The sequence below is a fragment of the Thunnus maccoyii genome, chromosome 24, assembly GCF_910596095.1.
Source record: "Thunnus maccoyii chromosome 24, fThuMac1.1, whole genome shotgun sequence".
In the NCBI taxonomy this organism is placed as follows: Eukaryota; Metazoa; Chordata; class Actinopteri; order Scombriformes; family Scombridae; genus Thunnus; species Thunnus maccoyii.
Window position 1 is genome coordinate 7,548,595 of NC_056556.1, and position 17,224 is coordinate 7,565,818.

Genomic DNA, 17,224 nt, shown 5'->3' on the forward strand with positions numbered 1-17,224 from the left:
TTGTAGACACACTCAGCAAGTGTGCTTTAAGCAGGATTTCTTTTGAAAGTATTTGGATTTGAGGTAAATAAAGAAAAACTAATAAGGACGGGAAAGTTATTGAGGGTTTCGAGTTATTGAGGGAGGGTTTTATCTCCCTAAAATTAAAACCCACATTCATTTATATGACTCAGTTTTTGGCTCTAGTATGAACAGTTCAAATCCTGGGAAAAATGCTTTTCACCACTTTACAACATCACAAGTAAAAAAAAACTCTCTGTGATTTGCTCAACTCTATGTTTGACCCAGTTGTGACTCCTTGAATTTAGCCCCAAATATCGTAAGACTGCTGTAATCAATATTTTTATTGTAATGATTGGTGAAATGACTAAGTGTAATGTGGCTTGTAGTGATGAATCCACAGTTTCCACTGCCCCCATGTGGCAAAAAGTTAGTAAAAGAATAATAAAAAGTATTTAAATTTCATGTTTGCAAGGCCCTCTATGAACTCCATAGCCACACTTTTGGCCACACCCCAATCAGTGATGTCACAGCGGGAGTTTTGCCATCGACAGCAGATGGAAACAACCTGCATGGAAGTTAGACAAAAGTGCACATACGCATTTCTGTGAGTACAGGAACTTTATTTAAATAGTGATTCGTCATTACAAAAAAAAAAAAAAAAAAAAAGAGTACATCAATTACACGCCTGATAAATATTTCACTATAATGTTCACATTAATCTTTTTTTTTTTTAAATGAGATTCTGAAATGTTCAAAGTGTCACCGTGTTGTGTTTACATGTGTGCTAGAATCAACAGCATGAGAGAGGTGTTTTATTGGGAAGAATAGGCTGACGAGCCCCTGTCATTGCTCTCCTATATATCGCTATAAAGTGAGCATGTTACGTGCAGGCATTAGGAATGTCTGAGTCATTAATTGAACATTTAGATTATAACAACAAAATGATATAAGCGACAGAACAAAAGTCTTTTGTCCTCTGTCAACGACATCCACACCGAAAACTGTTTTCCTCTTTTGTGTTGGACCGTCCCTCATTCAACAACACAATGCAAATCAGAATTCAAAGTGGCGTGGGGCAGAAGGCACTTGAATTTACATACAAACTCAGCGACCTTGCTCTTTGCAGGATAAAGAACCCCACAAACCCTGAGAGCAAGTCACCATCGGACCTACGGATTTGCCTGTGTGGTGGCAGTAAAGACCCTGCACGTGCAGACATAAACAATGCGTGGCCTTTGCATACGATTTGTGTGCGAGCTGTGAAGGGAGGTGCACGGCACCGTGATTGCCGGACAGTAGCTTGGGTAGGCTGGGCTCATGAGAACTTTTTGAAGGGCATGGCACATACAGTACACACACACACACGCGCGCACGCACACACACACACACACACACACACTGTACATACATTTACAAACAGTGGAGCAACATGGAAGCAGTTTTAAAGAAGGCCTTTCAACAATATCTAACATTTTACAGTACAATAAGACATGTTTGTTTGTGAGTATTTTTTAGGATTATCATTTTGTCCTAATTGCTGGTTCATGAACGCACCATGGGTCTGTCTGAGCTTTGATCAAACAATGAGCACCACTGTTGGAAACGGAAAAATTAAAAAATATATCTGCCATCAATGTCTGCTCATTGGGCACAACCGACCATAAGACTACACACAGGAAGTCTGAATATTACTATATGAGCATCACTTCATCTTTGGAGGAAGGTTAGAGCATAATTGCCTCAAACACAACCAGTTTTACCACTGAATATCAGGTCTGACAAGAAAAAAAAAAAGCATCCAAGGTTTATCTGATAGCAGCAGAATAGTCAGCGAAAGTGAAGTGCACTGCAAGGAGGAAGATTTAGACAAGAGCTGATCAATGTCAACATCATCACATTGTGATTTTAATCAATTATTAGCCCTAAATAAATTCAAACCTGGCAGTTTTGAGAATTACTCAACAGTTAATATTACAATTACAAGAACCCCAAGCAAACTGGTGTTGATCTCTCATTGATTTTCTGTAATTTGATGTTTAATTCCTATATTTTATAGGTAGTTTTACAAGTAGCTATTGACACAAACCACGTGCAAACTGCTGCTTAGAAGGTGGGAAAAAGGTGATTCTTTTCCAACTCAAGTAATTATTTCTAGTCCAGTTTCTACCTAAAGACCCTGCAGAGGTCTAAAAGAATTGGCAACACTTAAAAATGTTTAAGCGATAAATTGTAGGCCTCTATTAGCTGTAGGTCTACTGATTTGACTGCATGGCGTATGATTGGTTGTCTTACAGGAGTCTTGCAGAACCGACCCCCCCCTTCCTTGTCCCCCTAGCCTACAAGTGTGATAGTGTTCAGGGACAGTAGGTTGAGGGCAAAAATCAATGGCAGCAGTCATTATTCGGACACCGCTAAGGCCTGATTTAAACGACGATAACTGACTCACTATTGGATAATGTCTCCAAACTTGTTTGCTTGATCATCACCTTGAGAAAAACAAGTATAAAGGATTGATTTTTAGCCACATTTCATATATGTCTTGTCTCATACTTTCGTGGAGTAAATTTAGCAATATATATAACTTGCCACTCAGACTCAGTACATGACATGTTTTCAATATCATACAAATATATATAATTTTCTATTATCTATGGATATAAAGAGATGAGGTTAACCTCAAACATAGTACACAGTCAGTGGGGAGCCAGAGTTAAGACCTACATGTGCAGATTTTCACCTAAGCAAGCTTTCAGGTTGGCTTCCCTTAAAAAAAACAAAACAAAACAAAACAAAAAAAACAACGCAGTCCATCACACCTGACCATATATATAAGCATTTGTGCCATATTTTCCTGATTAGCAGTCATTAAGTGTGCTAGCTTGATTGGCAGGTTTTAAAAAGGACAGGGCTCAACGAGTACGGCTGGTTCACTCTCATTCGTTGCTGTTGCTGTTGCTGTCGAGATCTTTGCACTGCAGGTCTCCACCGGCGTAGTTGGTGCCGGGGATTTTCACGCCAAACCGGTCCACACACCAGCAGATCCCCCTCCGACGACCACGAGACGGCTTACACTGCAAAAGAAGAGCGGTATAAATGCTTTATTGGATAGTTGAAATACTTCATTTTGGTCTCAGAACCAAATTTGTTTAATTTGTTTGTTGATTGAATGAATGACATGATATAAGAGGATGTATTCATACTTGTTTGCGCTTGAAGAAACCCTTCTTGTCACAGTTAGGGATGTACAAAGAGAGAGCCAAGACCCGAGAGGTGTCCTTCATGCTCTGAATGAGATTATCCAGTCTTCTTCTGCAGGGGCCCTACATAAACAAACACAGGTATACATGATCACAAGTGTGAAATGAAATGTTAACTTGCACCAGAGTTAGAAATTAACAGCTTAAGGCTCTGGTCCAACATGCCCTTGAAAGTTTGTAAAATGCCCCCAGGGAAAAGAAAAAAAATGGAGGCAGACCTATAATGAGGACTTAAGTATTTCACTATGTTCACACCATGTTGTCACGTGTGAAAGTGGCCCCGTGGGGCATCTTGGCTTATTTGTCAGAACTGGTTTCTTTCCACTGTGCAAGAAGCCTGAAGCAGTAAGATGCAGTATCTGAGATTTGTATGTTTAAAGTGAAGCAAATGTCTGTTCAATTGCCAATATCCAAATCGAATAATCTACTGCTGATTCAGAAAATTGCCCAAAAACTTCTCTCTAAGTTGAGTCAATTTTCCAACCTGGCATGCATTTTAGTAATCTCTTCCTCACTTACAAACTCAGGCTCCAGTTTATCCAAGCTGTGAGGAGGGAAATCCAGGTTGCTGGCAGGTCCCAGCCTGGCCAGCTGCTTGATGCGGTCCTTGGCCTGTTTCATTGCCTGGACCTTTAGACTGCTGATGCGGTCTCCATGTATGGGCACCTTAGTTTGAGGCAGCATCGACTCTGGGATGGGTAGCAGGGCGCCATCATGAGATTCTCCGCCTGATAGAGAGGCAAAGACAAAGAGGGACGGGGGGGGGGGTTGGAGTCACTCATTAGAGTTTTCTTGTAAACAAAGGTGTGTATATACTTGAGGCCTAATAAAAGTGCTAAATGCTTTTCCTTCCTCATAAAACATCTGCGAAGCTATTCTTTGAATATTTTAAAGTGTTCTTCCACATCTTTTGTTGGTGCATTGCTTCGTTTTTTTGGCACTTTACCGCTAACGAGTACAGCAGCGCTTTCTGACCCAAACAGCTGATCTGCGGCGTAATACAGTGCACAGCATGTGTAGGAATATGAAAGCTGTACCGTTGAGAACATGTAGTGCCAAAAGAAAAGGGCTGTCTGACAGCAAGGTAAAGCGGTGAAAATATTCTAAATATAGCATACACTTAAACTGATATTGATTTTTATAGGTGTGCCTTTTTTAGGTGGATAAAATATGTTTTGCTGGCCCCATTCACATCAGTACATGGCTTAGTTTCTGTGCCAGTACTCTTGTCTGCCTCTCACTGGGAGCGTGCTGACCCAAATCTACTGCAGGTAACACACTGACTATGGATAACTACCTCATACAACCCCACTTCAAAAAATATGAACTATCCCTTTAAGCCTCACTTGCAGAGCACTCGTATTATTAGTTAGTTAGTTAATGAATTACGTATGTCCCAAAAATCTGTTCCACTATTGCTCAAACTAAACTAAAATTTTAAATAAAGTTAAGACAAATTCAACAAAACTTCACTTTCTGAAGAAGTAAGTCAGAACTTTCTGAGTCCATTCATCAAAACAGAAATCAGTTGCACTACTGCTGTTTATCAGCATGATGACAGAATACAAATAAAAGAAAGAAGAAAGAAAAAAAAAAAGCATACCAAAAAAAAAAGTGCAGCTGCAGTTTGCTGGAAGTTGATTCACACAGGATTACTGTTATCAGAGGAGCTCTGTCTTCACCAAAGTACACTCGGTAATTTACACCGGAACTTTGCAAATTACAGACGTAGCAGGATTAAAATAACCAGTGATACCAATTATTACAAACAACTTAATGTCCACAGGTGTAATATTAGTCCTGTGCGAACAGGGCTTCAAAGCATTTTTCTACTGCTTTCAAGAGACTGTTTGAAGAAGGGTCAGAATCAAGAGCACTATGATGGCTCCCACCTGGAACTGTATCTATTTGAGTGGCTAAAATTAAAAAGTAAAGCTAAACTCAGGAGGGACAGTGGACACAGTACAAGAGTGTTGAATTTGGAAACGTCACAACACGACGTGATGATTTCACTGCGCTGCTAAATGCTTATTTAGCACAGTTAGTGGCTACTGGCCAGGTTCAGATTGGATGTGTTGACATACGGGACAACATAGCCTACATTTATGGCAAGTTAGGTTGCCAGTTTGGGGTATATGTAGACCAGGGGTTTTAAAACTTTTATAGCCAGTGACCTAAATGAGATATTTAGTCTCACCCTGGCACCCAGACCCATGAAAACATGCTATTACACTTGTCATGTGGCAAGCCACCAGAAACAGCCACAGCCCATTTTGGGACCCAACCCCCACAGAAACCCTCATGTACATGCATCTTTCATCTGTGCAAAAATACAGCTCTCTGCTAAATTTTGAGGAGTCGCACAAACCTCAGCACTCGCCCCTGTCCCTCGTCCCACCCTCTATTCATACGACCACAACGACTGTGTCGAGGCCAGAGCCAGTGGCTGTGGCTTTCTTTCCCAAAAGCACTTTAAACTGATATTTCACTTCATTTATAGCTTTAGACATGCATTAGTCTTGTATGTGTCCTAAGCCACGATTGGCCCATTTCCACTGCTGTGTCACGCACTTGTTTCCGTTTCATTTTGGCAGATTGCAAATTCTGCATATAAACCCCTCCGTTTCTGCACAGACGTGATCGCTAAGCTACTAAGCTAACTGGGCGGTGAGACAAGGTCACTGCCTCGTTGCAAATGATGCTTAAAACCTCCCAAGCCCCTTCTCCCTCCCCCACTCACCCCCCCCACACAATGATCACGATGATAAAGATCACGATGATGTCATCCATCCCCATAATGACAGGTTCTTGGAAACAGCAAGAGAGATTTCCTCCAGAGAAAGCTGAGGCAGATCAGCAGCCAGCGTAAGTCCAATCAAGTCTTCACTCACTAATCCTTGCGCTCGTCTAATCTGACCTGTGCTGACTGATCTTTCATTTTTTTCCCCCTTCTTCCTCTCCCTTTTCCTCATGTTTGATTTGTGAGAAACTGTGATCCTGGAGAGCAGGATCCCTACAGCATATATTGTTAGAAAACTCATCCTCCCTCCTTCTTTTCCTCCTTAACAAGACGTTTTCTTTGCTTTATCTGGAAAATCTGAAGATTTACAACTTGAGTTTCACATTACTACATGCACTTGCAAACATAACAAAAAGGCAACTAAATACTCCTATTTATACTTATATCAGTTAATGACTGCTTGTTTCATTGTTATCTGATCTTTGACACATGCACTAATGCACAAAAATGCATACATGCATAGTGGTGTATTTATGTAGCAGTACAAAATCATACTTCAGGAATATTTAGGGATCTGTCAAAAGTACATATTGAATCTCTTGGCAATTCCTTAATGTATAGTATGCATGCATGCACCTTCTTTGCTCATTTTGTGTGTCTATAAAATGTAATTTTAGTGTGTATTTATCTGTGTGCATATGGGTTTTGTTTAATTTATGTGTTGAGAGAGCGCCCAGCAGGAGATGTGGAGTTAATGGAGAAGCTGGCTGACGGGCAGACAGATGGGGGATCAGTACTGTAACCCACGCTCAGCCTGCATTCTGCTGAATCACTGCACAGCCTGGGCCTGCCTGCAGCGCCGAGAGGGGGTGGGGGGGGGGGTGGGAGGGGGTGGGGGGAGGTGAAGAGACCAGGGTGGGACCAACAAAGAGCGGTGGGAGGGAGCAGAGGATAGTGTGGGAAAGGGAGGAAAAGGCAAGGGGAGATGAATAGCTGATTGGAGTTTTTTTGGTTATACAACCTTTTCTCAGATGCTCTGAAGGCTGAAATGATCTTACCCTGGCTGACAGAGTGCAGCCAAAAAAAGTGCACATTGGCTGGAATTTTAAATAATCACAAAATATTCTAAAAGAAGAAATTCTTCCTGGCGAACAAGCTTATTTTGGGTGACTTTGAATGTGACACTGATAAGCTTTTTCTAAGGGAGACTTCAGAATATTAGTGTCTTTCTTTCTTATCTTCTGCCTTTTGTTTCTGGGCTTCAGGCTAATGTTACTTAGCCAGAAAAACTGTGGTTCTTTGGCTCAGCCCACTGAGGTTTAACACAGCCAGTGAGATTATTTATGTTTCCAGACTAGCTTTGCTCTACACTAAAACTCCATTCTGCAGGAAAATAAAGCAAAAGACAGAATGGAAAGGGTGGAAGGGGAGGTGTAGAGGGGGGGTGGTAGGGTGGAAAAGATGAAGAGGGACAGTGGCCAGGCAGGGAAAGAGGAGAAGAGGCAGTGTGGTGGGAGAGAATAGAGAAAAAGGAGACAAAAAAGGTGGGTTAGGTGTGGGAAAAGGCACAGGTGGTGGACGAAGAAAAGTAGAGGTGTGCGGGGCATTTGACAAAAGAAAGACAGAGAAAGGCAGAGGGACAAAAGTGAAAAAGAAACTGTAGAGGAAGGGAACAGGCTAAAATATGATTTCACACCTTAATGTGAGTGCAAGGGCCACAAGCCAACATTTCCCACAAAGCTCTCCGCAACGCTCCCCAGCAGACACAGTGACTGTCCCTGAACTGCCATTCAAAGGAGCCAACAAGGAGCCTCACAGAGCACCACCTGTAATCTTCTCCCTTGTTTTATGTTGGCTTGGGGGCCCCGAGGCGATGGGCCACTCACACGAAACCTACTGATTTACAGCTCGCGGCCCCACAAGGGCCTTTCAAACCGAGATGACAGGTTGATCGGCACTCGGCACCAATTGTTGACAGAGTTCACGGGGTCAGGGCGCAGGGGGGGCTTTTGAGTCGTGTGCCTCAGTAATGACAGGTGTCAGCCATGCGTGTAGATTTGGGTATGGACGGTAGAGACATGTCCCTACCAATATCAAGGTGTTGCTGGATTGTCCCTGCTAATATTTTTACAGACTTTCTAGTCTAGTCTGTCTAGTCTGCAGAGTTGCCAGGTTTGTGTGTTTTCTGCAAAAAAGTGCACTGTTATGATAAAGAGTGAAAGAGCAGGATATGGGGGATACTGGGGGGGATATTGACAGCAGCCTGGCAGACACAGCAGTATTGGAGTCGCTGAGGTGGAGAATCTGAAGCGGTTAGTATTTATAGTTTAACCGTTCCAAACATCACAGAATAGAAAACGACTTCACTGGACAAAACTAAGATCATTTGATATTATATTAATTTCAGGCTTCAGGTGTTGTTAGCTACTGTGTGATCGTAAGCAAATTAAGACATCTGACCTTTTTAAAGAAGAATCAAAGTGTTAGTAATAGTTGAGCTTAGTTAATAAGAATGTTCTGTAATCAATCCAAACATTAATCTTTGAAATTAGTGGGAGAAATATTTACTATTTAATGCCATCTCTCCTCTTCTCTATGAGTGGATCAAGAGCAGAGTTATTATTGCATATGTGTCATTAAGACATGAACATTATTTATGAGCTTAATTAGCCATAGCTTCAATTGATTTGTTTGTGACTGTCATCATTTAATTATGAAAATCCTGTGAGCTGCAGCCTCTCAGGTGAGCTCTGATGTCACATACATACACACAGACAGGTGAGCTGCAGCCTCTCAGGTGAGCTCTGATGTCACAGAGACACATACAGGTGAGCTGCGGCCTCTCAGGTGAGCTCTGATATCACAGAGACACATACAGGTGAGCTGCGGCCTCTCAGGTGAGCTCTGATGTCACTTACATACACACAGACAGGTGAGCTGCAGCCTATCAGGTGGGCTCTGATGTCACATACATACACAGAAACAGGTGAGCTGCGGCCTCTCAGGTGAGCTCTGATGTCACTTACACACAGACAGATGAGCTGCGGCCTCTCAGGTGAGCTCTGATGTCACAGAGACACATACAGGTGAGCTGCAGCCTATCAGGTGGGCTCTGATGTCACAGAGACACACAGAGATGAGCTGCGGCCTCTCAGGTGAGATCTGATGTCAAAGGGACACAGACAGGTGAGCCGCAGCCTCCCACGTGAGCTCTGATGTTACAGAGACACACAGACAGGTGAGCTGCAGTCTCTCAGGTGAGCTCTGATATCACATACACACTGACAGATAAGCTGCAGTATCTCAGGTGAGCTCTGATGTCATGGAGACACAGACAGGTGAGCTGCAGCCTCTCAGGTGAGCTCTGATGTCACTGAGACACACAGACAGGTGAGCTGCAGCCTCTCAGGTGAGCTCTGATGTCACAGAGACACACAGACAGGTGAGCTGCAGTCTCTCACGTGAGCTCTGATATCACATACACACAGACAGATAAGCTGCAGTATCTCAGGTGAGCTCTGATGTCATGGAGACACAGACAGGTGAGCTGCAGCCTCTCAGGTGAGCTCTGATGTCATGGAGACACAGACAGGTGAGCTGCAGCCTCTCAGGTGAGCTCTGATGTCACAGAGACACGTACAGGTGAGCTGCAGCCTCTCAGGTGAGCTCTGATGTCACAGAGACACACAGACAGGTGAGCTGCGGCCTCTCAGGTGAGCTCTGATGTCACTTACACACAGACTGGTGAGCTGCGGCCTCTCAGGTGAGTTCTGATGTCACTTATACACAGACAGGTGAGCTGCAGCCTCTCAGGTGAGCTCTGATGTCACAGAGACAAACAAGCAGGTGAGCCGCAGCCTCTCAGCCAAGTCAGCAAATGCGTATTGAGTAAAGTAAACATTTTGCAGAGTCAGGCTCTTTGTGTGTGTATGTGTGTGAGGACGTGGGCCGATGAAAGATAAAGAGTGATAGAAAGCAAGTACACATACACAATTATTTTGGCCGTTTGACAAAAAATGTTAAAACCCTTGGTGTCAGCCCATCTTAAAGAGGGCTGTGACTTGACATCAGCACACATCAGCCTCACTGGCCTCTGAAGAGAGGTGGGAGGGAAGTCATACTCATTTCACCCTTTTGTGCATCATCTCCCTCAAAGAGTAAATTCATGGCAGAAGTTATTGGAGTTCAGTTTTATGACAGGGTGTGAATTAGTGTAATTGATTTCTGGACTGGTGATTACAGTCTGGAGGTCTTTCTTCTTCTTTTTTTCCATTTACCACTGCATCACTGGCTGACTCTCTCTCTCTTTCTCTCTTTCTCTTTCTCTCTCTCTGTGTGTGTGAGTGTGTGTGAGACTTGTGGGCTTCATTAAAATTCCTGCATTGACAAGGGAGGAGTAACATCTCTATCCAGCTGTTTTTTCCGGGTGATTTCTTTGCATCAAAACCTTTTAGATCTGTGGTTCAATCGTGATTTCTGCTGTGCAAATACCACCAGAGCTGACAGAAATATCATAGAAGTACTGAAATGATTGCTTAACAAAGGGGACCACTGCACATTTAGTGCTGTAATTTGACTTTAAACTCCTATAGTGGGATACAATTGGTAAAAGGAAGTTAATACTAACACTACAAATAATTCAATCAATCAATTAAGGGCTCATTCAGTTAATTAATATTCCAATTAAAGGCCAAATTACAGCACTTGTGATCAGAATCAGTCATATCCCGTCTCTCCACAGGCTTACCTTTTGACGGATGCATCAGTTTATACAACTTCTCGTTCCTGCACACCCCACGGCCGTGCAGGAGCGCGTGCAGCGGCTTCTCCTCGCCGTTCTTGGGCAGGCAGCGGAGCCCGCGCGTGCACGGCCCGGTGTACACGCCGCACGGCTGACCCTCTTCGAGCGCGCACGTCAGACAGCAGCCGCAGCCGGGCTCCTTCACCAGTTGACATCCCACCGGCACCGGCGGACACATGGACAGGGCCTTCTGATCGCACGGCTCGCACGGCACGTACGACGAGCCGCAGCCGGTAATACTCAGCAGGGGAACCACCAGGAAGGAAACACTCAGCAGCATGGTGTGTCTCTCTCGTCTAATCTGAAGTGTGTTTGAGCGAAACCGCAACGATTATCAACTAAATCTTGTGGTGAATCTTTTCTTTGCAGAAGGTTTGAGTCTAAACATCAGGGGGGGTTGTCTATTGCATCCACAGGTGTCTTGCGCGCTAAAGTCCACAGTGTCACCGCATCCGATGCTCGCAATCCACAGCAAAGACAGTCAAGCTGCTCCCCTCCGCTGTCCTTCAACCTTGCAGAGTCACCAATAAATTAAAGAAGAAAATAAAATATCCAGACACCACGTATCTCTTCCTCCAGTGATGCCCGGTGCCGTTTTACGCGCAAGCTGTCGTCTCCAAATGAGAAAGAACGAGCCTGATCCCCCCTGTCGCTCTCTCTGTAGGGTATTTTACCCGCACGGTTTGTGAGCAGAATGTATAATCTGTGGCTTTGAGCTTGCCTTTTAAAAAAGAAACTGCCAGAGGCGAAGCCTATAACGATGGGTATGTCAAACAACGTTTGGAGTGGGAGGCGCACTTGTCAACTCTGTGCGCTGCGATGCTGATTTCACAGGGCGGGTGCTGGCATGCCTCCAGATCTGCCAGATACGAGACGATGCTCCTGAAGGCGATTGAATAAAACCTCTCTCTCTTGCTGCAAAGTGGCCACTATTCACAGGTTTATGAATATATTATTTATCCTAGAACAAGAATGCTTGTGTTTAACAAGTACAGATAACTCCATACAGGTTCACACTTTAGGCAAAAAGGTTGAGGACACTTTATTTAAATGACTGAAGAGGTTATTTGAATGGAAAGCTATTAAACCTCCAAGCTTTCAAAGAAAAATACAATCTCAGAAACTACATGCCTCTTATAGGGAAGAGTCATATGTAGCTAATAAATTGACATTATTGCAAAGAAATAATAGACAGAAACAGAAGAAAATGTGATTTAATTTGCCACAATTCATGTCAGGTGCAGATTTAACAGGAAACAAGTGGCATTATTTTTGTCTTCTTTTAATAAAAGTGTTTCTAGGACCCAACTAGACTAAATGAGTTGTTAAGACAGAGATTTATGTCAAATTATTGCCACAAAACTTGCCTGTTGTTTTCTAATTTTAAAATATCATTAGACAGAGTAAATATTGATCCTGATTGCTCCCTTCTTGTAGTTTTTCTTTTTAAAAAAAGGGCCTCTAAATAAATATGTGGTGATTTTTGCATGTTCAGTGACCTATATTATAATGCCAGAATCCAGAGACTCATTTCACTCACTGCTCACACTCACATGGACATCTGTTACAGCCTCGACTCCCTGATCTAGTGGTGATAGTGATTTAATTTTGTGTTTAAAGTGCACAAAAGATATAAGCAGACTTGCTGAATTTCCACGTTGCCAGAAAAAAAAACTGCTTTCAAATTCCAAATCTTGATTCCTTGACCCCTAGTGTTAATATTTAGATACGGTCTCGATCATGGAAAAAAGCTGCTAACAATAGAAATCACAGATCCTGATCACCACCAAAATCTACTTCCAGCCTCCTTGGAATAAGCAATTCCAGTACTCAGATACTTGTGTTGACCACAAACATGGTTCCCCTGTGGAGCAGCCAGATGGACAGAGAGACCCCACTACACCCTAAACCTAGTATGTGTCATTTGGTCTTTTCCTGTCTTTGTAAGAAATTATTTAGGGACGATTGACTGTGTAATGGCGCCAAATAAGCTTATTGTAGAACAATATGTCAGACTCCTCCAGATTTAAGGGTGGGTTCATGAATGTGAGACAAGAAAGCTTTATAATTCCCCTCAGATATCTTTGGGTTTTTCTCATTTGCCAAAATACTGTAGCTTTAAATATTTGCACGATGCTGTCTTAACCATAACAAATGTATTCTCCAAAGATCTGCGCAGTGACTCACTATAAAACGTTCAGATCAGGGCAAACTGCACTCAGAATGACCTTATTTTATGACTCAGCGAGGTCAGTGTCCAGCGAGATAGCGGTCAGATCTCATGGAGTGTTACTGAGTACAAAATGGTCGTAATTCACTCGATGTTTTGGCAGATACCAATATATGTCTGAGGGTTGTAGATGATCAGCATGTTTTTGTTTTTAGTAAACAAAGTCCCAGCGGAGTCCAAGTTGAGTTAATTTAATGCTTTCGACCCTGGTCATGTTCATTCTCTTGGCGCAGGCTATCATATCTCTGTGTAGTTTCTTGATTATTTAGTTTTATTTTCCTCTTTGATTACATCCTGTTGTTCCTCATCTTGCAGTTTAAATGGAGTTTTAGTGTCCCATAATGGCATAAATCCAATTTCAGAAGTTTGTAACGTCAGTCAGTCCTGAAACTGACCTTTCAAAACCCACACTGATCAAAGCTTTTATTCCTTTGCTGTGTCGAGTTTCACTTCCCCCCTTTGTGAAAGTTCGCTTCCCCCCTTTGTGAAAGCTCTCTTCAGATCATGTGACCCCTTTTTGCCTTTGCCCTTGACCTTTGCCGCGTATCAGGTGTCATATGACGTCACACGTGGCGGAAAGGTCAGCTCAGTGTCGCCTCCTCGCCCCTGCTCACTTTTCCCTCGTCTACCTGTACAGGGTGGAAGAAAGAGCGCCATTCAGATTGTAAACCTATAGGAGACATCTGTCTTTCACGGACTCCACATGAAAAAAACCTCCCTCTCAAAGATCATCCTGAGACTCTCCTGCACATTTATGATTCATAAATTGATGATTTATTACCCAGCGGCATATTGGCAATGCTGATGTCTACACTTGTTTTGTTTTCTCCAGATGTGGGACATGGAGGAACTGTGGTCTAACTGCTGCTAGGGTTCGTAAACCTTGTCGTTACGTTTGTTAAGGTTGGGCTTCCTGTGTAGTTTGGGGTCTGAGTCCGTTGGTGTGTATGGGCCATATGATGCACAGATGGTGGGTGAAGCTACTTTGGATAGAGGTAACTGTCTGGGGTTTCCCTTGCAATTAAGCTCAAGGCTAAATATGTCCTGCAGATTTCAATTCCAGGTCTGTGAGAAGGCTTCAGGTATCTATATCAAAGAGAAAACACATTGCTGAAGGTCTTTTAAGCAACATGTATGTAGCCTACCACAGTATTAAGTTTACCATGTGGCACATTTAACTTTGGTTGACCCATCTTGGACCATGTTTGTTCCACCACTCTTTGTCCAGTGTTGAAGTAACTTACTGGGAAACCTTGATGCTCCCAAACAATAGATCTAAATGACTGTAGAGGCTCCTCCAGCTCTATTTGTGTTTGCCATCCCGATGACGCTCACTGTGTGACCTATACATCCAGGGGCTAAACTGATTAGCATAATTTAGCTAACAGACAACTGTGAAAGCTCTTCAGGTGGTCTAAGACATGTACCTAACATCCAGTACCAAATGTTTCCAGAGTCCACACTTCTAGACTAAATACATCAAAAATGTGGCTGAGAAATACCTTAAATCAGTGTAATTCAGTATCCCACAATCCATTTTGCACTGGCCAGTTGTTTAATTGACACCAAGTGGTAACTATCATGGCTGAAGCCATGCCGAAGTCCCTTAAAGTTCAATGCCACCGATTGCAGCTAGATGCTGGCTCCAATGGACTCCCATTCAAAAAGCGTCAACTTCTCTCTGGAAATATTAAGTCAATATTTTTTTCAATGAGTCATTATGGTCTCAAGCCCCACATTCAGGCCCTCTAATAAAGTGTGCCGGTGGTCATTTTGGCAATTACTGCTCCATTAATAATATTTGAAGACTTACAGTAGGTTTTGATGAATCAACTTCCAGATTATAAATATAGAACTGCCTTAAGTTGACGAGGAGCACCCTCATCACACACTGAGGCAAGACGCTACTAAAAACTGCACCAGCTCAAGTAATGCTGACCTCTGGCCTGTGAAAAGAAGCCAAGGCACCCATCCTTTTACTATTTAGTTCAATTTTTCAGCTCATTTCCATTAAGGAACTCTTGAGGAAACATGTCATGAATTGAGGAGACGCTGACTTGAATCACATCCAGGAACAGAAAGGTAGTGTAAATTAAAAATACACATCCACCAGCCAAATGATGTCATTGCTGCACATGCTTGGACACTCCCCACCCTGCAGTGCTGGTCTGCATCCAACTCCTATAGCAGCCGTATACGAAGAAAAAAAAAAAAAAGAGCATGTGTGTGGTAGAGAAAGAGATGTATGTATATGTCATACTGTACCTGTTTGTCTAAGAGGCTCGTGACAGAACTACTACCCACCAAATCTTGGGTCTCGGGGGGGCCTCAGAAGGGCCCTCAGGCTACAGATGAACAGTACAGACAGAGTGAGCAGACACACAAATCTTATCAACACCCATGTCCTCCAGCAACTTCTTCTCTCCCTGTTTTCCTGATTCTTAACCTTTGCCTGTCTGTTCTTTTGTGAGGGGAGTTGCAGTCTTAATCAGGAAGTAATGTTTTTTCTTGACCATGCAAACAAAAATTAAGTATTTTGTGGTAAAAAAAAAAAAAAACCCAAACAAACAAGCTTGTCAGGTCAAGATGATAACTTTTATGTTCTTGTGAGTATAAGAAAATGCTTTCTGTAGATTATTTCATGTACCTGTACTCCTTCAACCTGTGGAAATATTTGGAAAAGGATCATACATACTTTGATAATGTAGAAGTTGGCACAAAAGTGAGAACATTCTGATAGATATTTAAGTTGTTATCTATGACAAGAGCTCTGCCTGTAGACTTTCAAGAGGTTTTGAGAAGTAATTTTCTCCTAAAAGTCATATACAGTAGCATTCAAGATCTTTTGACCCTCTCATCTAGTGATTCCCTCCTTTTCTCTACCATTGTTCCTCTGCTTCTGTCTGCAGCTTGGCTTTCATATCCTGACCTACTTTATTATCTGTCAAAAGACACTGAAGCTGCTGCTGCACTTGTTCGGGAAGAGATAATGGAGCTCGAGCTCGACTTGAGCGATGTCTGAAAACGGAGAAAATGATCAAAAGCAGAGAAAAGAAGCAACCTCAGCACAAAAACGGTTCGACGCTGCGATACAATCTATGGGAAACAGCGCTCGAGTGTCGTATTTCTCTCCAGCCCCAGGACCTCAGGCTAACGTGCTGCATTACAGAGTCGAGAGAGAAAAAGTATGCCAGACAATGAAGTAATCTTTGTGAAAGTGATACATTGAAAGCTTGTGCTGCAGGAAGTTTTCTAGGGTTTTTGTGATAGGTCCAACACAATGTATTTGATCAGGTTGTAAATCATACTTCAAGCCAGCCAAAACCTTCTTAAGCATCAACATTAATATTTTGGATATGTCTTGTGTGATCAACCTGATTACTATTTTCCATCACAAACGCTTCTCACTTCAAACATTAGCCAAATGATGTAGCTTGGCCAGTTAGCATAACTGACTTTATGACAAATTAAATGTTTCTATACAAGCCAGTGCTGTGCTGTGTAAAATACCCTGAAAACATAGTTCATCTTTGTCTTTGCTGCCTCAAAAAGAAAACCTGTAACTCTTTTAAAGAAAAAAGCTGTAAATCAACCTGTGAGACACTTTTTTTTTTAGCATCCAGAGCTAAGGACCACATGTAATGGTGGTGAAGTTATTTTACTTTAAAAATGATTGAAACTGGTATTGATTTTCCAGTCAATTTATATTCTAACCCCTTTACTGATGATAGTGACTGAAAGAATGTGGTTGTGGTTACAATCAACAACAAAATCTGTTGCGCAGCATGGTGCCTTGGCTCAGAAGAACAGTTGTTCCTTTGTGTCGAAACAAGCCAGCTGAGATGGTTTCTGATGAGGATTCCTCCTGAATGTGGAGGTCCGACTTGGAGGTGACCCAAAGCAGACCCATGCTGGAGAGACTACTGGCTGAAGAGAAGAGCATTTTGGCTACTTCTCAGAAAATAGATTTAACCCAAGTACATTCTTACAGTTCATACAAAGTTGTTGCTATCTACTCAGCCCACTATAGATCATAAGATGACTAGTTTGTGTGACTGATGTGCGCTCTATGACACAGTCAGAGCTTACTGTAAGCGACAAAGCCGAGCAAACCGCTGGAAATGTGCTGAGGCAGCATGCGTCGCCCTCCCCCATACATGTTCTCACACAGAGATGGAGTCAATTCCCAGAAT

At 42.6% G+C, this 17,224-nt stretch overlaps 1 protein-coding gene across 1 annotated transcript; it reads right to left on the bottom strand.

The window, feature by feature from the left end:
* Nucleotides 1–663: 663 nt before the first annotated feature.
* On the bottom strand, nucleotides 664–11,223 carry igfbp5a (insulin-like growth factor binding protein 5a). Its single transcript, XM_042405340.1, has 4 exons — nucleotides 10,748–11,223; nucleotides 3,780–3,988; nucleotides 3,204–3,323; nucleotides 664–3,074 (listed from the first exon to the last, which is right to left on the bottom strand). Exons 1-4 carry the CDS (start codon nucleotides 11,079–11,081, stop codon nucleotides 2,937–2,939), a joined length of 801 nt encoding a protein of 266 aa, XP_042261274.1. The 5' UTR covers nucleotides 11,082–11,223; the 3' UTR covers nucleotides 664–2,936.
* Nucleotides 11,224–17,224: the final 6,001 nt, after the last annotated feature.